Source organism: Sipha flava, unplaced genomic scaffold (genome assembly GCF_003268045.1).
Source record: "Sipha flava isolate LNK unplaced genomic scaffold, YSA_version1 85_pilon_pilon, whole genome shotgun sequence".
In the NCBI taxonomy this organism is placed as follows: domain Eukaryota; kingdom Metazoa; phylum Arthropoda; class Insecta; order Hemiptera; family Aphididae; genus Sipha; species Sipha flava.
The window spans coordinates 851,653-877,929 of NW_020273627.1; the positions used below are offsets into that span (position 1 = coordinate 851,653).

Consider the following 26,277-nt stretch of genomic DNA (forward strand, 5'->3'; position numbering starts at 1 on the left):
ATTCTTAAATCTATGTTATTCACGTGGACCAATTAAATTAATAAATTTGGTACTTCGTTGTGAAACATTAAATAATATATTTATATATAGGCGTGTATGAATGCGTATATATATTATTTATATACAAAAATAGGTAACTTAAATGCTTAAGTCTGATAATAAAATAAAAATCAAATATTCACCTACATTTAATCTGATAAAAAAAAAACAAAATGGATTAGTGCATTTTACCTAATAAATAAACTTAGGTGGAAATGGATTTGATCTTCAGCGAATGCAATCTTATACTAATCTATCATTGTTTACCTCATTAAGAGTGACTAAACTACCTAATTAGTAAATACATCGTCTGTTAGAAAATATTCTACATTTGGGCACACCCCCAACTTCGTCTATGATTATATGCGAAGAAAGATACAGATTTATTGAGTTTTAGCACGTCATTATATTTCAGCTATGTTAACTGAATAAAATGTTTACTTTTCCAGAATCAATCAAGGGATCATCTTTAGCTTACAGTTATATAGCAATACGTGTAAACGAATACATATAATATTGTGTCTTAAACTAATTTAAATCAAGGATATATGTACATGAATTAAAAAATCAAAAAATAAATCTTAAACTATTAATTTTGCAACAGAGTGATCATGTAATATTATTATTTACGGACGTCTTAACTTATATACAAACGATACGAATAGGTGTGTCTTAACGACTGTAGGAATAAAAAAAATAAATAAAAAAATAATCTACAGAAGAACGGTGTCTTAATCCTTAGGACTCGCTTTGGCTCGCACTCCTTCTTCCATTTGGAATGCAATATTATCTAATCCAAAACTTGAAAACTGTCCCGAACCCCTGTGCGTTTGTGTTCGCCTGTCCAGTATCGTCTTCAAGTCAAAATCGTGCGAAGATAACCTGAAATCCAAACTGTTTTTCTTCTTCAGTACTCCGGGTTTCTTTTCTTCGTCATTAATCGCTGCTTCTTTTTCCTTCCTTTCCTTCCTATGTTCATTGTACATCCATCTTCCGAATAAAAAAAGTTCAGTAAGTGGGTTAACAAAGTTCATTATTACAATAACACATCACAGTATAAGACTTAATCGTTTGTACCCAGTATAGTGTTTTCCAACCAATGGGTCGCAAATTATTTTTGATGACCCACTGTTCGTAATATCTTAGTTTTCAAAATGTAATTATATATATAAGAATTCAATTTTGCAGTATTGTGTTAAATTATCATATATGTTAATAAACTCTTCAAAATAAAATTATTAATAATTTTTAAGTAAATATTAAAACATACTAATTTTTTTTTTTGTGGATCATTTATCCAACACAAAGTACATTTATGGGCCGTCTTAGTATAAAGGTTGGGAAAACTGGTACAATGGAATCTTGATAAATCAAATAAATGTCTTGACTCCTGAATCTCAATAAATTATTTATAGAATACATTTTTTTGATGGTTTAAAAAATATATATAAAGATAATAATAAAACAAAAAATAATTATCGATTTATTCTAAAAATAGTACAGTCTTTAATGTTACTTTTATATCTAATCTTTTTGTATATCGATATTAACCTTTTTATTTTAGATTTCATACTGTGCTGGGTGGATAAATATATTAAACGTATTAAAAACTAACGAAATTAAAACAAATACAATCCTGATACAACACTTACAAGAATATGAGGGCTGCGGGAGCAGTCAATGCGCCTCCGAGTAAAAAAAACGCTCCTGGAACGGTTTTCAACGTTGCTTTATATACTGCACTGTACATTGGTCCGTATATCAACGGCACTAGAGCTTCGCAGACGCCGAAGAGGGAGTTCACTTTGCCTGAAATCGTTTTGGTACAATTAGAGAATCACGACTGTCGAATAATAATAATATAGTTACCCAGTTCATCTGGTGGTACGAGTTTGGATATAATCGATCTCATAGCAATGAATGATGTACCGTTTACAATATCAACGAGTGGCGCTGTAAACGTAATTCACAAAAATATTAACACTAACACTGTTAGGGCCAAGAAAACAAAACGTTTTGGACATTTAATTAGCAAATTGGAAAAAAAAATCAAGTTGAATAGAAATTCGTTTTAAATTTTTTAACGTTCGCAAAGAATAAAGAATCATTTTTTATTACATTTACATTTTTTTTTATTTGCATTTTTTTTTTCGTTTCCATTGAATTTTTATACTTTCAGAAAAATTTAGGTAAGTAATGTATATTATTACAGATGTTTTACATACATTTTAATACAGATATGAGAAATATTCACATTTTCGTGTTAATACTTTGCCAAAATCTAGTGCAACATTGAAGACGAACTCAAAGACATAACAATATTATAAATGTATGGTTACACAATATTTCATTATCGAATTATTGTTTTTTTAATTGTTAAACTGGACGTAATTTATTTATTTATTTTTTTAATGAGTGAATATTAATTAGTTGAAAAGTAAATTTTATGTTATAAATACCATAAATATATGTAAGTATATATAATATTTTTCTTGTCACATAAAAATTAACCATATTGTAAATTACAATGGAAACCGAACAGTAGGAAATCTTAAAAATTTCGGACGTTGTCTAAACATATATAAACCATTTTCTCGGCAAAAACCGTAACTTAAGAATAAGCTATGGAAGATTATTGCGATATTAAGGAAACATAATGAGAAGCACGTTTCATCGTTCGGCTGCGTCAAACCGTACTACGTGATCCGTGATACTAACCCAAATAAAACACGAAATCGGTGGTGGCGAACGCGTAAACGAATCCGGCCAGTATTTTGCTCACGCAAGACATCACTCCGATCAATGCGTCGTCGATCTGCAACATGTGGCTGAACACGCCGACCGAGAACATCGTACCTGTTGGAGACGAAAACAAAAGCACATATTAGTGACGATTAGTACACGACGCGAAAAAATCACCGCCGACACACGTGCAGTGGATGTGCAAAATGAGACGAACCTACGAGGTTAGTGATCATCGAGTACGTGGAAAACATGCTGTAGTTGACTTCGTCCCAGTTGAACCTGACGCGCGTGAACAGATACATCACGGACATTTCACCTGTAAATTTCGCCGTTTGATTATTCCGATTTAAGACGACCGCTAGCGGTACTATTTTGTAACGATGCGGTTGCACGGCTCGAAACAAACATCGTTCATAAGATAAGACGTTTCACCAGATTTTTCGATCGCAATACGACTGTTACCGCTGTTGGCATGTCATCGCGTCGGATAATAAGTGGTTATGACGTTACATCGTAATATATTACGATTCCACCGTATAAAACTGCTTTGTTCGTGCAATTTAGGCAGGGAAAAGTTCGTTGTACATTACAAATATAATAATACTCCAGGCTAAGCATTTATTTACTGATTTATTTATTTCCGTATTTAAATTATATATTTATGTACATATTAATTTAAATGTATCAACTATTTACTAGTATTTTATATTATTTTATAGTAAATACTAGTATTTACTACTATTTACTAACTATTTACTCATTTTTGTTTTATGTTTTATTATTTGATTATTTAATATTTTCTGTTTCCCAATGTTCACAAATGAAAGTATGTGTGTACCTATGTCAACCACAGGCATAGTAACTCTTCAAATATTAAAACTGTTAATTCGTGTTTTATAAGGATTAAACGATCGGCAATTTAAGTTACTCGTATGTGATACGTCAATATCTATGAATAATGACTGTTAGTATTATCCGAACTCGTTCATACGTGCATTCATAAAACTGTGTCAAGTAATTTTACTTATAAAAAATGTATGATCGCTGTTAGGTATTACATAAAACAGTATTAAATACTATTAATAAACGGATTTGTCAACAAATAATTGTTTTTTTTTTTTTATTAGAAAATAATTATTTTATTTCTGTAGAAAAATTGTAGGGATAGTAATAAAACGGCAAAAAAGTAAAAGAAACAATATCTAATTTCTAGTAAACGGTGTTATTTAATATTTAATATATTAAATATAAATATATAATAATATATATTAAATTATATTATATTATTTTTATATATATTTAATATTTATTTAATATTTTATTTTACTCTAATAATAATAATAATAATATAATTTGTCACTTAATTGTAATAAATTAAATCATTTAAATTTAATTTTAATATTAATCTGTTTATTATAAAAATATTAAACAAAGTTCTGATTGAATGTGTAGTGTACGGATATTGTTTTCGTGATACAATTTTAATAATTTATGATCACATAACTTAATAAATGTACTCCCTATTTGCTATATTATTATTATACCTGTATATATGTATAATCATTATTTATTAAGTTTGATAAAATAAAATAAAAGATAAAAACATAAAAAAAATTAATAAATTTCAACTTGTTAATTTAAAGCTTTGTTGTTCTTTTTCTTTACTAACGTCTAAGGTCATCGCGATTGTCATAACGATGTCAGTTATTTTTTAATTTTTCGTTCCTATTGTTTTTCTCACTTTCTCCCGCCAATAAATTGTTGATTTACAAACCGACCATAGTTATAATAATATAATAGTTTCATTATTGTTTTACTATGATTTTTAAACAACCTCCGGTTATTCATAGACATTCGTATTAGATTAATTTCGATAATTATTCCACGTGTGAAGATTTAAAACGGAAAAAAAGAATTACTGATTAAAACAATACTTTTTTAAAATTGGTTGATACCGAATAGAAACTAACAAAGTAATTCTACGTTTTAACGCGTCAAAATTCAATGGAAAAATTAATAAATCAACTTGAATTACATATTATCATTATTGTGGACGCAACATAATAATATTGTAAAATTTATAATATAGCCAGCTGATGAGTATTCCACATATATTATACACGAGTGGTTTCGAATTTTTTTATAAACAGTAAGTACCTGATACTTGAATTTATATATAGTTTTACTTTGATCAAGTAGACGATAACATTTTATTTTACAAGTTCCAAGGTAATTTCCTCGACGGAGTATAATAATATACTAAATTCTGTGTTTTAACGAAAAAAATAAATCAGCGATTAAAACGCAGTATGAATAAGCGTATCGAGTTTTTTTTGAATTTACTAACCATGTAAAGGGCCCATTACAACGATAACAACGACCATCAATGAGATTATTCTTAGTCTTCGGTTGTGCTGTCCTTCTTTGAAAGTCACCCGGATGGCCTCCTTGATGTGACTGAGACTGAAAAAGTCCTTAAGGAAATCCACACAGGACGTGTCCCTCGACGGCTCTTTTTTTCTCTCGACACTGGTCTCCGTCTTGTTTTCTTTAATGAATATCATCCCGTACACGAATGCAAATATATATAATACTGTGGCTATGATGTACACACCATAGAATCCGAGTTCGCGAAACAACACACCCGACAGTGCAGTACCTATAGGCACGCCCACGGAACAGAAAACGTTCACGATACCGATTCGTAGGGTACGCATTTTCACCTGAAAAAAAAAAACAATAACATTATTGAAGCATTGAGATTAGCATATTCGTCAATTGCACCGAATTTGGGACACTACCTGTATAGTATACATCTATTGCGCCGGTATAAAAAGAGTATATTAAAAAGGTAAACATCTATTGCGCCAGTATAACAACTATACTGTTATGATGTGCATCATTCGACTGTAAAAGACGGCACAAATATTTTATTATGTATACTATTTATATGTACGTTATTTTTAAACCTTTTCAAATAAATAAATAACGGTATCTTCGATACCCGCGCGAACGACATGGGTCGAACAATAAATACTATTGACATCCTTACATTCAAAGGACAGGCCCAAGGTCCATGCCGCCACATGTGCCTATATAACAGGGACACACACCACCCTTCACAGAGCTCTTGATCTTAGGTCGTCAGTGCATTAGCACCGATCGTAAGATCAACGAAGAGCTTATATGTGCGATTTATTTTTGACTAATTTTAATTTTAATCCGTTCGACTTGTGTTTTTCATATGAGTGTTGAAGAGCATCCGGTTCTAGTACAATTAAATTCTGCATTTGTCCTTTCTTTTATTTTATTCTTCTTTACTTATAAATTATACCCTTTTTATAGCGGCGCAATAGATGTATTTACCTGTTATAATCTTTTTTTCATCCCATAATTTTTCTTTCTTTACCTGGAATTTTCGGCGCAATTGATATAAAGCCGAGATTTCAACGACCGCTCTTCGGGTACTTTCTCTCTAAACGTGTTCACAGGTCACAGAAATCTATAACAACCGTTTCGATGGATAGTATACGTGCAAAAGGCTGTCGTACAACTTTTGGTTGCTCTCGTATTAATATTGGGTTAGATCACCAGTCATCGGTTTATTCGTTAGCCGATGATTTGAAATTGAAAAAGTATTCAAATTAATTGGTGGTAAAAAATCAAATGTTTTCCATTCGTACTTCATGATCGAATATTCGAGAAAAAATATAACATTCCGATTAAGCGTCCACCTCCAACACACAAATACTGTGGCCTATGGAGAACGTTTGTCGAACAGCGTTAGCACTTAACGAAAGGATCTCGAACGCTGCAACAATCGTGGTGGTTATATCGGTGGTAAATGACTCGACACTCGTTCTAGAAAACCACCCTTAAACATGGTTTGCATTAATAGTATTTTAGTCTAGTTTTTCAAGGACTACCACACGTTTGCGAGCTGATAATTTTTAGTTAAGACGTTTATCACAGTAATTTAAACAAGCTAATACGTCTAAATCCTTTTATTTCGATACGTTCCCACCGTTCTTCTCAAACCATATGCGTGACTCTGTGCCCAAAAAATCACAAAAGGGACAATGAGCTGTACCTAAGCGTTTAAGCGGTCTGTACAAACAACTCAATACTCAACTAAACTTGACCGATAAAACGTGAACCGAACTCTTCGAACCACCTTAACGTCTATATACATAAACAGTGGCATGGCGAAATCAAATATTTTCAGAGTTAAGAATAATTTGTCGATAACCCACCCATTTCCCAAAAAACTGAGAAGCGGCCGTCTCTCAATTACTCACATCGCCACGCCACTATAAATAAAACTCTGTCGCTTACCGTGGTCACGTCTCCTACGTAGCTGAACACGGCCATGAACATGGTCATCCACCCTCCGGTCATGGCCGGTGGTACGGATTCGACTAACCCCGCGACCTCCATGGGCAACTCGTAAAAGTAGTAAGTACAGAGCAGCAGCCCGATGCTGGTGAGGAACTCGCCGATGATCGGGATCAACATGCATGGCTTGCGCTTGTGGTTTCGGTCGCTCCACGACCCGATGAATATGATGAGCACCGACGGTATGCTGCTCTGCACGATCGTCTTCCATATGATCATGTCGGCCACCAGCTCCTGGACAATCACCTCGTCTTCCTTGGTGTAGTTCTCCATGGACCGGCTCTCCAGCGCCGAGCACGTGGTGTTGTCCAACCGCAGGTTCACCCTGCATGCCTTTTGCAGGTTCAGGTTCTGCGTGGCCAACGAAGCCAACACGCTGCTCACGATGTAGCACCCAAGCATCGGTTCCACCGTGCAGTGTTTCAACATGAACTTGGCCTTGGACATGATGCTCATCGCCTGCCACGACTCGTGGTTCTCGTCCTGTGCAGACGACTTCTCGCGCTTCGCAGCGCCCGTTTCATAAGTCATTTTCGCCATCCTATATTTCTTGTAGTCTCCAATGTTTTCGTCGTTTCGATTGCTGCTGCTGCTGCTGCTGCTTCTACTGTTGCAGTTGTTGTGTCACTTTAGCCGGTGCGTAGCTTAATCAATCAGAAACGATCGACGGAAATGTCAACCGGACTCTAACATTCCCGATCACCTAAAATCATAAGAAAAAATTTATCATGTGCCAAGCATATCGTCAATGTTTAAAACATCTATTCCCCTCCTTTTCCCGTAGATATTTTCGTCGATGAACATATTTATGTTATATTTCATCCGTGCATCAACTCAATTATTCCGAAACGCTATTTAGATCATGCACACACTACTGGTTTTTGAAAAGTGCACTGACGTGCATTTCATTTATCATGATTTACCTTCTAATTTTATCCAAACGTGCTGATTTATAGTACTCATTTAGAGATGTCTACGAAATCAAAACCAAAAATGTTACGAATAAATTAAATGCATTAAATTAAATGCATTTCATTTAAAATTTTTTGTTTATTATAATAATCATGTATATGTAAATATATATATATAAATCCATATTATTTATCTTTTCTGGTGCCCAATAATATCGATACATTTTTATTCAAATTAATAAGTACAATTTTAATATGTATATATATATATATATATATATATATAACGAAATTTGAATAAAAGAAAACGACTAGGTTTTAGATCTATTAAAAAGTTGAATAAACTACGATTGTTATAACATTACACATAATTCGTTTTCTATATTATTAATAGTTTTGTAGATATTTAAATAACAATGCGTGTAAAAGTAAAATAATGTTTATATTATAATGCAGTTAGAATTTTTCTGATAATCTAAATATTACAAATGAAAAAACTAATGTCTAGCCGTAAACACATGAATGGAACGTCGGTAGTTTTTATTGACGAGAATAATACAGAATTGTGTAAGCTTACAAAGACAAACTTCAAATCAATCGGCCATTTTCTCCGCATAGTTTATTTTTAGGTGTTTTTGTGTCAAGACCATGTATCTCAGGCGTATATTTTTGCCAAGTAATTAAAGTATTATAAGGAAGAACTATTGCGACGGCATTGAGATTAAAAACCACGAAAGGGGTTCTCATATAATTATTCGTGTTTAATAACAATAATAAAAACGAGAAGGAAAAAATAACAACAACTTATGAATCAACTGACATGATGAGCTTGCGATGATTTTTAATTACAATCGACTAATAGGGCGGGTCAACGGTCCACAGCAGCATTTCTAACCAATGACCTTATGGCATACTTTTTGTAACATCATTAAGGTGACAAGATATCTTGTGTATAGTATGATAATACTATATGATAATTCTTCGTTCAGTAGTCGTATCATTTTTTCATTATTTTTTTTTCGCACTTTCTATTTTAATTTTTACTCATTTACATTCACGTAAACATTTGACGTTCTTTATTCATTACTAAATAACGTATTCTAGAAACACAAACTGATATAAACAACCGGTTAAACAATGGTAACCATTTATGACCACGATCGTAGTATCATGAATATGTGTCTATTGTCTCTCTAGTCCGTATAGTGTATATAAAATTATAAAATACCGGAATATATTACAACTCTTTGATCATAGTATTTCAATATATCTATTAGTGTTATTGCACACGTTTTTAATAAAGCATAGTTCTGAGCAGGGGCGGATTGGCAATTATTTTCGGCCCGGGAAATATAAAACAAACCGACCCATGAATCACAAATGTAACTATTTTAGTCCTCCCCCTCCCAAAAAAAATGCTTTATTTTGCATTAACTTCAAAATTTGTTTAGTTTCACCCCTAAATTAGTAAAATCTACAATTACTTTACTATAATTATAGCTATAATAGTTTTGGGTAAGTTACATGATTAATCAGTTTCAACTTGAACTTGAAGTTTTATCTTAATGCATCTTTAAATATATATTTCTTTTTTTAATGGTTTTTATTTATTTTACAAAATAAAACTTTTTTGGAAATTATATAATAATATAGAGCGGCCAAACAAGGACCGACCCATCGGGAAGATTCCCGATTTCCCGATAGGCCAATCCGCCCCTGGTTCTGAGTAAAACAACTTAAAGAATTAAAAATACTGATACCTGTAGTACGTCTTTTGTTAGATATATCAGAGTAGTGAATTTAATGCATTTGCATGTTTTTATTGCTATTTTCCATAAATAAATGGATTCGGCCAAAATTAGTTTTGTATATTTTTGAGTACTTAAGGGATATGGCATATAAATGCATATTTTCATAAATTTATCGTTTTAATGCTTTATTACAAATTTTAATAAAGTTTATAATTTTATTAGCCAATCTGACACGTTATTGACAAATGCTTTTGTTAAAATGATTTTTGATTTCAATAAAAATGTAGGTAAATTATGTATACTTACTTAGGTAAATGTGATGAATCATTATCTAATTGTATTTGTGCATTGCAACTATACTATAGAATATACATAGAGTAGTATTAATGATTATACATTTTTATCTAATAATAATCATTATTGTTCTGATATCAACAAAGCCATAACCTGACCTATATAAATTCGTTGAAAGTTTTGAAGATGAAACACTTTCAATCAGAAGAGCATAAAAACATTTTAAAGATTCGCAGATTAAAGGTGATTTGACTTTTATAAAATCAAATTTTGAAAATTTTCCTGTTGTTAAAACCCATCTTCAAGTACGCCTTGTATGTGTCTTATAGTATTATTAAAAACAATACAAATCATTCAAGATATTTCAGTCGAGTTCAGTAATTGAAGAGGCCAAACTAGAACTATTATTAACGAGAAATTACTAATAAAAATATAAATAATATAATATATAAGTAATTTAATAGTTTAAATACGTTACGCCCAAAGGATAGTCTATAAACTATAATATAATGTGTCCAATACTTCCTTTTTTTTTTTCAGATGGCCAAAAACTAAAATTATTCTTTATTTATATCTATATATTAATTATTAATTTCAATTTCTACTTTTTTAATTAAGACATTATTAAAGAGCATTAGTGCATAAGTGCATACATATACATTTATCATTCGTTAAGTGCATTAAATGTACAGCCTTATTTATTATTTACGCTCACAATAATACGAAAAAACACAAAGGTTGGAAAATAATTTATAAAAATTATAGAGTGTTTTCGTTTTTTTATGACTAAATATAAATTAACTCTTCCTAGATATCATCTATTCTTATTAATTTCCTTGATGAAAAATATACTATAGAACCACTAGACTGTAAAGTAGTAAAATCATTAGAAATCAGCCTTGGGCTATATTTGCAAACCATTTATTATTATTAATTATTATTTTATCATTAAAATGCAGCTAGAAATGTACCTACACGTAAACTCAAAATGAATAAAATATGAACAAAGTTTACGCATAAGTTGCGATGTTATCTACGAATAAATAAAATCATAATAAACAAAGATCAATATTTTTCTAGTTAATCACCTAAATAAAAGCTATGTTTAAATTTTAAATATCTTGATTCAAAGGATTTTTTCTTCCACAAATCGAATATACAATGAATTGTATATTTTTCGATATGAAGAACTTGTAAAGTGTGGTTTAAAATATCACAACTAAATAAACACTTGGTTAATTAAATGTATTCTGTGGTATTTGAAAACAATATTATGGAACTTAATGTTTTGGTAAAAGAGCAGAATCTCAAAATTTAACATAAAAAATATTAATTATACATATCATTTAAAATTTATAAGTTGTTAAAAACAAATTATTAAATCAGAAATATTAATAAATTTCTATTTAAAATAACTATAAGACCTACCTACCCAAACGGAATAAAAAGTTATTTTACTTCGTACCAAAAATTAATACATTCAAGATATAATTGAACTGACTAAACCAATAAAAGAGTTTGCGTAATTTTAATTTATATAAAAATTTGTAAATTTGTAGAAAACAAATATTATTAAACTCAATACGTAATTACTTACTATATATAGAATATTGATCATCATAATTACATTATAGATATTAATTTTCAAGGTTGTAAACATACATCATTAACACAATAAGAGAGGTATACCACCATATAATTTACTAATATAATGTGATAAAAAACAATAATTAGTCGGAAATAGTTATCGATTTCGATTACATTTATACGCAAAAATAAATATTTCCGTTCATCCATTTGTTACCGCAATACTGTTATCATATTATTTTCTATTCATATTGAGCTGTATATATAAACATTTTATACATTTCTAAGAATACCTACTACGGTAATAAAATAGCAAGTGCATTTAAATATTATAAAAAATGTACTTCCGTTCCTTGTGACCTAAAAATATTGGCGTGTACTCTTAATATACCTGTTCGGTATCGATATTGATGGAATAATTTTCAACTGCTTAAGAGGAGGACATCTTATCAAGACTCGTTGCTCCTGGCACGCATTTAACATTGCAAAATCAAGTTTAAGCATAAATCAATTGTGGTGAATATTATTGAAATGTGACTTTCAGCTGGATCATTTTTACGTAAATTAAATGGAACAACATTTTCAAGGACATGCTCACGTCATTGTTAGGTAATTTTATTGTATCGAAATTATTCATTAATTTTAAATTACTGACTACTGAAAATAAATAACATTTTATAATGAGGGTTATATTTTTATTGCTGTAAAAAATATCAATGACTCCTTGGAAATGTAATTTTATCATTAACATTTCAGTCCTAAAATAACTTCGGAGTGATTTAATTACTATTTATTCTTAAGTATATAAGTGAAATTATTTTCACCACGTTATACGCGTGGGAGAGACGTTATTCAATAGAGCATTTCTATGGAAAAATACCTTTTTTTAATTTTTTGATTCTCGAGAGAAACACAACCCAAGAAAAATTTAGCCAGGTACTATAATATTAAAAATTCACTAAAAATATGTTTTGCATTTGAAAACTACTTTGTATATCAACGATGTATCATAAACCCATGTCTTTGATTTGTATATCACAATATGTGTATATATATTTTACAATTTGTAAATGTTTACTATAAATGACTGTTTCAGTGTAATTATCGTTGAAGTACTCCTTCAAAAAAACTTGTTTAGATTTATTTTTTAAAAATGATTATTAATATATATCGCTCTTCTTACCTTTTCGATTTTTTCGATACAAAACAATTGTTAAATATTTATATAATGCAGTATGTTGTTGTGTTATGTCCTCAAATGGCAGCAATTAATTTTTATTTCCATTACAACTGTGTAAATATAAAATCTAAAATTTGATAATTTGGTGTTTGGATAATGAAGAAAAAATAATTTTTAATAGCAAAGTATATTCAATAATTTGAAAATATTTCAACTCATAATTTATATATTAATTTCTGAGCTTAGAGTTTAAATATCAACTTCGAAAAACCAAAAAAAATTGTTATAAAAACCTATATCTAAAGGTTTGTTTATTATCATTGTTTATCGGATAATGTTACCGACCTCTGGCGTAGTTAAGTTCTTAGTAAATGTGGGTAGTATATAATTACAATCAAAATAAGAAGTTTGTCATAATTCATTTACTTTTCTTTAATTGTATATATGTGCAACGATACATAGTCAATAGGTAGGACAGAGTGACGTGGGCCTTGTTAAGCTGACGTATATTTCTATTATATTTCATAGACGCTCACGTTCTTTATGATAAAAGTTGCACAATACTAATTTATATATCTATTTCATGTAATGCTAATAAATTATTCCGTTTCGAGAAACGGATGAAACAATTTTACAACTCATCTCAACTTTAACTGATATCGTAACGGATAAAAAAAATGTTCGAGGACATTCAACTAGTGAAAAAATCGATTTCGATACAAATCGATATATACGCGATACCAATAAGCACGTGGGTATATTTTACATAAACAAAGGTCAATGATAACAAAACGTTTGGTACGATTTGAATTACAACAAAACGTTTGGCACGATTTAAATGATGTGTATTCAATTGCAGTACCTCGATGTCACCTCGATCTCTAATCATTCGCAACGTCTTATTGTACTCTACTTATATATTTCTTGCACACATTGCGCACTCGGTAAAATATCAATTAATCACTGTCGTCGGTACTTTTCGGCGATCATCTCAAGCGACCTTGTCAGCGGATAGGTAGGGGGGGAAGTGTTAAATAAAAAATTCGTAACACATTTATGAAAATGTGTACCGACCACACGCGGCATTGTTAGACGGTGCACGTAACATGCATATATCATTATAAATTATACATTTAAGAAAAAAAAAACGATGGAACGATAGATGTAGGTATTGCAATACGGTGGTCGCACGTGTCAGTCCTGGCCGCGGCAACACCGAATGCAGCAACTTGTCCACCAACCTCGGTCGCCGTACCGAGACTGCGACGAGAATGCGTTTTACACGACCAAAGACAAGGACGTGAGTATTTTGTAGGACACGACAATCTGTCATTCACGTATTCGTTTTCTCCGGCACTTCCGCGCGTGACACTTGTATGTGTGTGACAGCGCACGCATTACTCCCTGAATACGTGACCCTAACCCAACCCCTAATGCGCCGAAACGGATGTGCCAATGGATGACTGGATGACCAAAGGTACAGCCCTCTCTGTTGGACGCGCATGTCCTGTATAATGTGCATTCAGATGTATTCAACATAAAAAAAAAAAAAACAATAGCAACCCAAATGCGAGAAAAATATTAAATTTCCTCTGTACATAATTTGGCTACAGTTAAATATTAGATAAGAATATAATTCATTATATTTATTTTATTCAACTATGTCTGCTAAATTAGGTCTCGTCTCTTTAGCCGAACGCAGGCGAATGCTTTGCTCTAAGTTTCTAAAGGGACTGTTGTCTGGTCAAGTTGATTTATCTGATTTATTATCCTTACTTAATTTCAAAGTCCCTCCCCGTCAAAACCGTTCTAGTGTTCCTTTTCATGTTCCTATATGTCATAGCAATTATATGAAAAATTAGTCTATTAGGCGTTTAATGTTAATGGCCAATGAGGATCCCTCTATAGATCTTTAATATTGCTATTGTTAATCTTTTTCGTTTTTTAATATTAATCTGCTTTAACGACTTAATTCTAATTAATCTTATTTATCTATCTTTATTTGTAATTAAACTTTATACTCTGTTATGATATTATTGTAATTATATACTCTGTATACATTTTCAAAAGCATTTCAAACCCGTTTATTATTATAAAATAAAATTAAATAAAATAATGTATGTATTTTACGATCGACGTAATAAAATGAAATAGCGATAAACGCTAAATGTTATGAAGTAATTTGAAAATGTAGTACGAGCCAAATGAAAAAAGCCAGTTGCCTATCCTTGACATATTAGCGACCGGTCAGATATATTGAGGGGTGCAACAAGTAATATTTTCGTTACACAAAGTTTTCGAAGCGCTTCCTGTTATCATATCTTTCATCTGTCAATGTTCGTGTTCCCCGCAAGACAAAATCGAAAAAACAAAAAATTCAAAACTTATCAACTGTATTATTATGTATGGTGTTTTTGAAATCGGGTAATAACTAGTTACAGACATGATATACATTTAAAATTTCAGAGCTACGAAAGTTACTTTTAAAATTTTGCGTACAATTCTTTAAATTTTATTTTTTCGTACTATACAAATTTATTTGTTTTGTCAATTATTGCATGGGATATAACAAAAAAAAAAAAAAAAATCATAAAGTATCTACTAACTGAAATTAAATGGTTGACTTACTTCGTTAAATATAAAAGTTGCTTTAACATTTCTTAAATTTTATATTTCAAAATTAAAATTTAATTAGTAGGCACTACGAATTAATGTTAAAGTTTATTTATTTACGTATATTTATTTCAAATTATTTAAACTTTTACACACATACACACGAAATCAGAAATCTTAAACCTACCCCTGACTCATAACTGTCGTATCTGTTACTCAATCAAGATAATTTACTGTACTCAGTTATTTTTTAGCTCAGCTCTTCTTTAAAGTTCCATAGCATCTAATGCGTTTTTTTCAAGTTAACCAGGTTGTAACCGTATTTAAGAATTTCAGAAATATTATTGCATATCTAATTATGATTTTATCATAAAAAGATAAAATTGTTTATGCTAATACGTTGAGTCGTTAGGTAGGATTATATCGAAAATTAAAATATCCTTTATCCATCGATTGTAGATATAGAAAATACAAAAAAAATTTCAATTTTATTTTTTCATCAAAAATTTAATTTTTGTTAGACTATAGTGAAATTAATACAAATTTATATTGATATTTTTTTTTTTTATTCTTATATCACTTATTTATAATATAAATGCATAATTTTCATCATCGGTGAAAAAAATTTTTTGTCCTTGGCCCTAATCAAGTTGTATTCATTATTTTTTTTCTGTGGTATAAATTATTATAATATTATTTTATAGAAATTTATAATCAACTTGTTATATTATGTCAAAATTAATTGTGTATTATACATTCGGTATTAGTTTTGATGTTTTAACTTTCAATCGAACGAATCATTGATAATACTATTTTACGATTAGTATGATAATGAAATAAATTTAAAAAAAAATTTTAAATATAATAATAATATAACGTGATTACACATTAAATCAAATTATTTATTAAAAATGTTTAATATTTAACACATTTTTGATTTTTATTACAATATTTTAATATAATAATTACGTTGTAACGTACAGCCAAAAACTAATATTTATTTTTTATTTTTGTTTAATCCATCTTTACGGTATAATTAATTATTATGTATGGTATAGTACAGCTGAGTACATGTAGCAGCAAAAATACAAAATCAATTAGTATATTTCTCAGTTTTAAAATGTAATACAATGAAACCAATTAGTTAACGTACATACAGTATAAAATATAGAAGATTTTTTTTTTTTTTTTTGTAGATGAGAAAACCTTATCTTGATCAATTTTATCTACCTTGATCTGCTTATCAGTAAATGTATAATGATTCTATATTAGTCTTTGATCCATTTATATATAATATAATCCTTAACAGGTGTTTTATATTACTCGTTTTGATATATCCTATTTTACAACACACGTCTTCAAATTAAAGTTGTTTCAATTTGATAAACGTTTCCGTTGATTTCGTGTAGAAAAATGTATATTGGTGTGTGTTAATTTCATAAAGACAAAACAATTCTTCAGTGAGAACACCCGCGCAAAAAATTAAACAATATTCCAAGTTAATTTGGGGAGATTTAGTGGTATAGGATGTCATTATAGATGAGTCCTCATTTTTATTTTCGTTATACGACCTTGGTACCTCAGTCCCTTTATTCAATTAATTTTAACAACAACCGCTCGACACAGGCAACTTATGGCGTGTCTACAACCACGAGGTTTCTCTTATTAAAATTGGTTTTCAAATATTTAACATAAATATAAATATGGTATTTTCTGCGTATCAAAACCCTTAAATAAAATACTTGTATATTATATCAAGGACAGCGCAGCATAAATTACCATATTCAAAATTATTTATGATATTAACCATATTTATTGTTGAATACATTATTTGTTTAAATTGTGTTATAGAAGACCACTTTTTGTTCACTAAAAAATTGTTAATTCATACAATGAAAAACACAAAACTCAAAACAGTTTTATTTGAAATTAAATTAAATTTCGAATTTTTTTTAGTTAATTTTTAATTTACGAAATTATTCCATGTTTTACAAATTTAAAATAAAATAACTTTTTCGAAAATGCTTTACGATGTTCCAATATTAATTAATAATTACTAATTTTGGCTCACATAATTGACAGTATTTTTTAATAATTTAACAATGCATTTAAAATGTACCTTCACTGGTAATTTGATGTCTTCATTTACGTTGTGAAATCTTAATTAATGATCATATTCACATATTGTTTTTTCTAATCAAACAAGCTGTGAAATAAATATGAAGTAACAAAAAATATATATTAAAACCATCAATGATTACACCATACATGATAAACAATTTTAAATAATTATAATGTAGGTCATAAATAGGTTAAATAAGTAAATGTATGATTTTCGTATGTTTAACGATGAATAAACGAATTATTTGTAGACAAAGTAATTAATAAATACTAATATACTTATTTCCGATTTTATAACATATAAATAGAGTATATATCTTAACAGTTTATTATGTAATATTCACTATTATATTGTATTGTTAAGGTGGTACCAATTGATAAACATTAATTATTATTCTATTTTAATAATAAAAAACTATATCCGATGTAACACTCTCATATTTATAATAATAATAATAATAATAATAATATTAATTAAGTGCCAATATTCATTTACGTTCTATATGTTGACTGAGCTCTCTATTGTTCAAAAAACCTTCTTTAAAAAGTGACACTCTTGTAGTCCAAAGTAATCTATCTGGCGATATTGTTTCCACTAGTGGTTTAACTTTTTGAATTTTAGATCTTTCAGATAAATGTGAAAATGGCTTTGTTGGCCGACCATGAAGATCAACTGTTTTTTTTTTCATTTTTTGGCAAATAAAATTTCGTATCTAACCATCCCTCGTACTTAGAAATAAATGTATTTGCAGTGCCATTAACAGCTAACAATGTACGATTAAATGTAGCACTAAACGCCAAAATGTTGGCATTTAATGTAGCTTCATAATTTTTATCACTAGGATGTTTAATATTTTTTTTAATGTAATCACATAAAAATGAATGACTATTGATGGAGCACGAGTTTAACTGTCGTGGTCGTTCTGAACCTCTCAACTTATTGAATAAATCTTTAGGCAGATCATATTTTAAATTAATTAAATAGTAAGTTTACTTAAGCTATGTGATAAAAATCAAATCGCTAATTTACACTTTTTTTTAAGATAAATTTCATTATAAAATAAATTATTTTTTTCGATATTTAAAAATTAGAGTTTTAACATTTAATTTTTTATTGAATGGTTAAATAAATTATCAATTACTATTACATACCTTGTTAAGTATTTTTCACTGTATAAAATACATAAACCCAAAAACCTTAATAATTTAATATTTCGTAATATTAAAAACAAATATTTATATTGAACGTGCGTACTGAGAAGAAAATAGCTATGTAATGATGATTATTCTAAATTGTAATTGCTTTGATTTCTAATAGGATTGATAGAAACGTATAAAACTTGAGGTAAGCATCTGTTTTAAGACTAGTATATAATAACAAATTATTATTTACTTAGATTTAATCTACATTTTAATATTTATTATTTATTTTTGTCGCAGTAAAACTTCAATTTCTCCCACTGTTTTTTCTGCCCTCCTGTAGATTACAATATCAATATAAAAGGTCAAACATAATATGATTTATTATAAAATATTTACTTTCTAACTTAATACGTTAATTTACTTTATCTCTCGAAAATATCATACGATTAACCTGATTTAATGAATTGTAATCGAAACATATTATTTTACGATCGACAATAATTTCTTAGACAAGTATATTGTCAATATTATTACATCGCGGCTTGACTGTTGTCGCAGATTCTGAATTAAGTGTAAAATATAAGCAATATGGTCCGTTTCGGACATCGGATGAGTTAATTCGATGGAGTCTCTGCGACACGTTTTCGAAAGGACCAGGAGATCAAAAATATTCTAAAATTATAATACTATTACGATTATGCATTTCGGTACAATGAATTTAACACCAAGCCATCATGGTTTTTGCTACCGATACATCATAAATATATATCGTTCAGTTATGCAATTAACATGCTCGACACGTTTCTTTTTGGCGTATTACAATTAATATACACGGAGAGCATATTTTAACCAATGCGTTACAAACGGTACCGTTGCGTAGACGAATTGGTAACACGATGAACTGAAAAAAAAAAATAAAAAAAGTTCATCCTCGATCGCACTTAATCGTCCGCGAGAAAAATGTGATACGAAAAAACATTGAGTAGTACGCGTTCTCGCATCATAAATAGGTACAGTCAGTGGAGGTCTTACAGGGCAGTTCCCCCGACCCAAGTTCTCACATTAAGGCTGTGATATATTATTCGATCGGGACACTCGGGTTTAAAATTATATGTTATGTTTTTCATAAGAATTACATGTTAAGTAATAAATTATTGAGGGGTTAATAAATATTTTTGGGTCTTAATATGTTATAAGATAATATCAAAGACCCCCCCCAAAAAAATTCTAAAAACCTCCACTGGGTACAGTTCATGTTCTAATGAAAAATACCCGGCTTTCTAGAACATATTATTATAATCAACATCGGTCATACAGCATCACATACAATATAGACAGACACAAGTACAGATTTACCCGCTGCGGAGTCGATTGCAAAACTTTGATGGCTCATAGGCACTGGATTTACTCTACCCAGTGAGCGAACAATAACGCGAGATTACGACCAAACCGACTCTAAGCGTACAATAATATTATTCACATGGGTTTGGTACGTTCAGCAATCATTTTTTTCTTTTTCATAACGACCTACCATAATTAAGAGATTAATATTGATAGTGGCGCATTTGCTTATATTATTGTAAAATTATCAAAAATCTTATACGAAACGGGGTCAACCGTTGAAATGGCAACTGACTATTTATTCCCACTTACTTCTTTTTTACCATCTTAACCGTGATTTCCGTTCGGATTTCACAACTAAATAGACAAAAAGTTAAATGCTTATATGCAATTGTATCAATATCAAATCAAATCGTTTGGTTGAATAATATTATCATTGAATGGTTAATAGTTCAAACACACTGGCTTTCAAAGTTAAATAAAATTTGCACTGAAATACAAATCCTTAGACGATTCTGTGTTGTTGACCTGTACGAGTTTAGTTATCTTTCTTCAGTATAACCGATTAACTATCGAATAATATAATATTATATATTTTAAGGTACAATGGGAATTGTGAAATTCTTTGTACTTCTCAATGAATAAAAATTAAAAGATTATGAATAACTGTAAAAATTAAGCCAACTAGTTGTTATACGTATACGTTTTAAATTAATTGGCACGAAAATAAAAAAAAATTGAAAAAATTCATAGATTTACTCGTTACTGTATAATTTATTTGTTTTAAAATCGAATGGACGCATTATTTTAAACGTGTAACGTTAAGTCGATGAAAATTAATTAAATATTATTTTGATGAACTTCATAAGTTTACACTTAACTTATGTTAACCAATTACGGTGTAAAAAAAACTAATTAATATGATTCAATAATTCAACTAAGAAAAAAATTCGACTGTCAATAATTAAAATCCATACAAATTAATCAAAATAAAGTCTGAGCAATTTTTATGGTGATATATTTTACATTTTTGCAACAGGAGTCGTAGATAAAGTTAGATACCGAATTAAAATTTTAATTAATATACAGTATTATTAGAAATTAACCATAGTATTTATTACGTGTTATTATTTTTGGGAATAACGTGGCTAATCGATCTAAGAAATTTATCAAGTACACAAATTACATTATGATGTGAATATTAAGTACGAAATAAATTAATTTCAATGTTTACGTGTATTCGCTATAGACGGGAAAAAATGTCATTGCAATTTTCAGTAAATACAATATTTGCTTAAATCTACAATGATATATACTATTAATTTGATATTCGATAGCAAAATATATGAAAACTGTCCAGCATAATACTGCAGTTTTTCAGTGAAATATAATACTTTCAGAGATAATAGTCACGGATACAAAGTGTTATCACGTTCTTGTTTTCGCATTATTTTTTGTACTTCTTTAACGGATTGGCAGTCATTATCTCGATTATTGAATGATACTAATCAACTGACTATACCTGGATCTATTGTAGGATACCTATATCTGTTCACAAAACTCGTTCAGACGATAACAATATTAATAAAACAATTTTGTGTCGTTTGGAAAAGAAAAAAATCACAAGATAAAATAAAGACTATATAACTATAAGACTATAATAACACTATCGGTAATTATTCAATTTAATCAATTCTTACTGTTTTTAAATCTAATAAGATTTAAACACTTCACTAAAAGTAATATGAGTGAATTATCTTACCATGGTTTAAAAATTAAACATATTTCAGAAATGGTTTACACAAATAATAATGTTTATGAGAAGTTTGGAAAAAAATACCTAAAATACAATATTATTTCACTCATACCCAATTTATTTGTATAAAACTGTTGAAAGGAATATTTCAGTTTTAAACGAGAAGAAATATTTAATTTTCAATAAATAAATATCCAAGCGCAAGGATCACAGTGGCTTATTTAATGTATTGAAAATGATGATAAACATCATCATCAATAATTGTCAACAAAATTAATATCTGACATTAAGCTAGTTATTATTGTTCCAGATGTATAGAACTTATTATTGCTTATTAACTTATTATTATTCCAGATACAAGCGCATATTTTACACGTCATAATGTATCGCGTTCTACATTAGAATGAAGTAGAGTTAATACTACTTATAACACACCAGATATTATATTTTGGAAAATAAAAAAACTTTAAAAGTCTTTAAAAGATAAAATACCAACAATTACAATGCAATCATATAAAGCTGAAAAAGACAAAAGGCCCTGACCACGTCTGTGCATTTCAAACGAATGATATACAAACATATTGTAACGACCATAATAAATATATACTGATTAAATGCCCGAATGGAAAGATTAAACTTTAATACACATAATATTATACATCACCGAGTTCATAAAAGGCCTCTTATAGATCCTTGTACCTCGACGAACGCTAAATTGATTGAGGTCTTTCTAATAAAAAGAAGTTTAGTTCCGATCTTTGAGCCCCAATGAATATGTATATATACCTAGTACAAGGTTAAAACAATTTATTATTTTCATTACAAAAATAATCTAAGTTTCACTAGTTTTGAGCGCACATAAATTAGTTCTTTAACGCAGGTACGTTTGTAAACTCTTTTTTCAAACAAAATGAAAAAAAAAATTTAACTTGTGCACTATTTATCTATTTATTTTCATAAATTATTCTTATTGTTCTATGTTGTAAAAGATTGAATAAAGAAAAAAAAACTTGTGCACACAAGTTATTTGCCAACTAATGCCGTAGAAAAACAGAAGTTAAAATAACTTATTATGAATATTTTACCCATTATGATTCATTAAACAAACGTGTACGCGCGTACAAGTGTACATATTTCATACATTTGAGAGCATACAATATAGCAGCGTTTCCCGACCTATGGATCGCGATCCAATACTGGGTCACAAAATATTTTTAATGGGTCGCTATTCGTAAACTAATAACAAGAAAAATATTGGAGTTATAAAAATATAAATATATACATTAAAATTCAGTTATACAGTATTACACTAACGTATATGATTAAACTTCTTATAATAAAATGATTAATATTGTTATAATAAAGCATGCTAGATTTTTTTTTTCGTGGTGGTCATCTACCCAATACAAATTTCATTTATGGGCCGCAATAGTATAAAGGTTGGGAAATATTGTAATATAGTATGTTGGAAGAAATGATTTTCAAAAAACGTCATTGAAAATTACTCGTGAAACAATATGGCAGGGACTCATATGATTCAAATGCTGTAAAGTCTTACACATAAAAAAACGTTTTTGAAAAATCCTTGCAGATGATCTAAATGTTATTGTATCGATACGCGGAGGAGTGGATTTATGGTTAGGGAACGACATGACGATCTTTGATTTTTTTTTTATTTTGTCACAGATTTATTAAATATGTTTGATACAAGTATACAATCGTACAGATGTGCATAGTAAATATTTATAAATATCTGATATCGATTACTATGTACGTTTTTGTATAGGTATTGCGTTTTATGATAATAAATAATAGTATAATACATAATATAGTAATATAAGTAAAGTGACAAGAGAAGATAGAATAAGAAACGAATATGTGAGAGATAGTATTGGTGTAGCGTCGATAGTGGACAAGATGAGAGAAAATAAACACTGTAAGAGTTGTTATGAAAATGAATATTGAAAGGAAAAGAGAAAGAGGAAGACCAAAAAAGAGGTGATATAGGGGGCTCCGTTGGTGTGTGCGTAGGGGATGTAGGAAATCGAGACGAGTGGAAGTTTAGGACAAGGGTGGCTGACCCCAAATAGTTGGGAGAAAGACGTAGAGAAGAAGAAGACATAATATCGTACCAGTAATAATATTCCTATTTACCCCTTCCACGTAAATAAGTATTCAGATCCACTCCTGCAGCGTACGCGCTTGAATCGACACGGACCATTGTCCTATGCCAAGCGACCAGTGCGGTCCACGAACATCCCTTGCACACGTTAATAACAATAATAACAATGTTGTTCTGTTCGTCCGTTGCGCACGAAACAAAACCGACCGTATGATATGCAAATATTGTAATATTACAACATTAACCCTTTCGCAACTTTCGTCGAAATCTTCCGGCACAGGGGAGAATCCAGGGTCAGATAACTATGGTTCAAGCTATTTCAAGAGGCCACTTATAAGGGCTAAAACTGGATTATAAATATATACCTTGTAACAAGAAAAGTCTAGTATTAACTTCGACCAACAGTCGGCAAATTTAAAAAATATGAGAACCTTTCGAGAAGGCCAATCTCGTCAAAAAATATTGTACAATGCGAGTCACTGGACTTCCCGAACACCACTAGATCCCCCCCCGGGTTCGGCGGTCGAAACGATCGCGCCCGCACGTATTCGTGGAAATACGTGGCGAGTACAGTAAACGAAACCGACGGACGTGACGTACGGGTGTAAAACAGCAGTCGTTTCCTTACCTTCGGTATATTATTGTTTGAACAGTCCTGCGCTATGGGGTGAGCGCGACGGCCGTCGCTGCAGGAGTCGTCGTCGTCGGGAAACGCCGACCGCGTTCACGTCGCATCACGCGAGATCAACCCGCCCGTTGCAGCCGTATGCAGTAGACGACTCGAGACTTGCACCGGATTTATTATTGTTATTATTGGCGTGCGCGACGACGATATGCGCGCAAAGTGGCCGTCGGCACTGTTCGGGTGAAACGTTCACGCGGATATTGTGCGTCGGATTGTAAATACGTGTACTATAAAAAAACGATTTGAATAATGGCGGAAACGATGGGGGGAAAGAAATAATAAAAAAATATTAAAACAAAAGCGAAATGTTCTGTACCGTTCACGAACGCGTTGCGCACCGAACGCACATAGTATTACGGCTATTGTTATTGTTAATAATCGCGATTATTATAATTATTGTAATTATCGTGCCGTCGGTCGATCGACGTTCGGCCGGTAGCTGTTACGTTACCGCACTACCGTACGAAAATGATCGTGTCCACGGGGCTACGGGAGACCGCCAATTTGTCACTACTATTGCACCGCGGTACGCGCGTATATGTTATATACGCGGAGGTATAAACGCCCGTCGCCCTCTCCGTCCCCCACCTGGTGGTCCGCGGCGATTTTCCGTCCGCACCGCACGCCGCGACGGACCGCCCGCGAACGTATCACCGTCACTCCGCGATCGCCAACGTACGGCAACGTCATGTTAATCTTTGCGGCGTACCGCGAGACCGCCGGTCGCTGCGCGACATTATTCGTTCGGACCCGGGGGTGGGTTTAAGGGGGTGGCTAAGGGCGCATAAGCCGGGCGGGGTACTAAGTCAACTATTTTACACAGCCGAGTATTATCATACGATATTGATTTATTAAAATAATTATTATAAAATATCGTCGATCGTCATTGATGAATATGGTACCTATTTCAAGCCCGAATCGATGTGGGCCAAAGGGGGCCATGGCCCCGGGCCTACAACGGATATCAAACAATAGTGGGCCCCTGGTGGGTAATAGGTTTTTTTCGTTTTTTTAATTCTTTTTTAACTCGTATAAAAAAAACAAGTATAGAACGAGCAGTTCTAAAGGAAATTTAAATAGTTTTACGGTTTTGTGTTCAGTGATGATTTGGAGGTTATTACTACCAATGATATAATTAAAGGATTTGCTTCCCAAAAAGCAGAAAAAAATTATTTATACAAATAACATTTTTATTTTTGTATCTAAAAAAGCGAGAAATAAATTTATAAATTAGAAAATAATATTTTTTTTTGTCCTTGAAATATATTTATGTGCGGATCACCAATATTTTGATTATGGTTATGGGCCATAAAATTGTTTGATCCCGGGCCCTAAATTATCATAATCCGGGCTTGCCTATTTTATATATTTTTTTTTATAAATCAATAGCTCATTTTCGTCGTTAATTATATGTGTACACCTTTATTTTTCAAATGGTTTCAGATTAAAATTGATACCAATAATGTAATTATTTAAAATTTGTCACTATTGTGAAAAAATAACTTACTTATGGGGGACTCGAAAACATATTTTGTAATTTAAAATTTTATATAGATTGAAAAAACAACTAAATTCTTGAACCTCCATTAGCTCC

The 26,277-nt window shown here is 30.5% G+C and overlaps 1 protein-coding gene across 2 annotated transcripts; it reads right to left on the reverse strand.

Annotated features, from left to right (window-relative positions):
* Window positions 1–118: 118 nt before the first annotated feature.
* LOC112693343 (solute carrier family 46 member 3-like) lies at window positions 119–25,211 on the reverse strand. 2 transcript variants are annotated; one of them, XM_025568347.1, is made up of 9 exons: window positions 24,627–25,211; window positions 7,120–7,882; window positions 5,399–5,507; window positions 5,132–5,332; window positions 2,999–3,100; window positions 2,758–2,895; window positions 1,909–1,992; window positions 1,692–1,848; window positions 119–1,029 (listed from the first exon to the last, which is right to left on the reverse strand). In XM_025568347.1, exons 2-9 carry the CDS (start codon window positions 7,717–7,719, stop codon window positions 771–773), a joined length of 1,650 nt encoding a protein of 549 aa, XP_025424132.1. In that variant the 5' UTR covers window positions 7,720–7,882; window positions 24,627–25,211; the 3' UTR covers window positions 119–770. The 2 variants fall into 2 exon arrangements, with proteins under 2 accessions (XP_025424132.1, XP_025424131.1); XM_025568346.1 differs by having other exon boundaries at window positions 5,132–5,507; window positions 24,627–25,210.
* Between the last annotated feature and the right edge of the window lie 1,066 nt (window positions 25,212–26,277).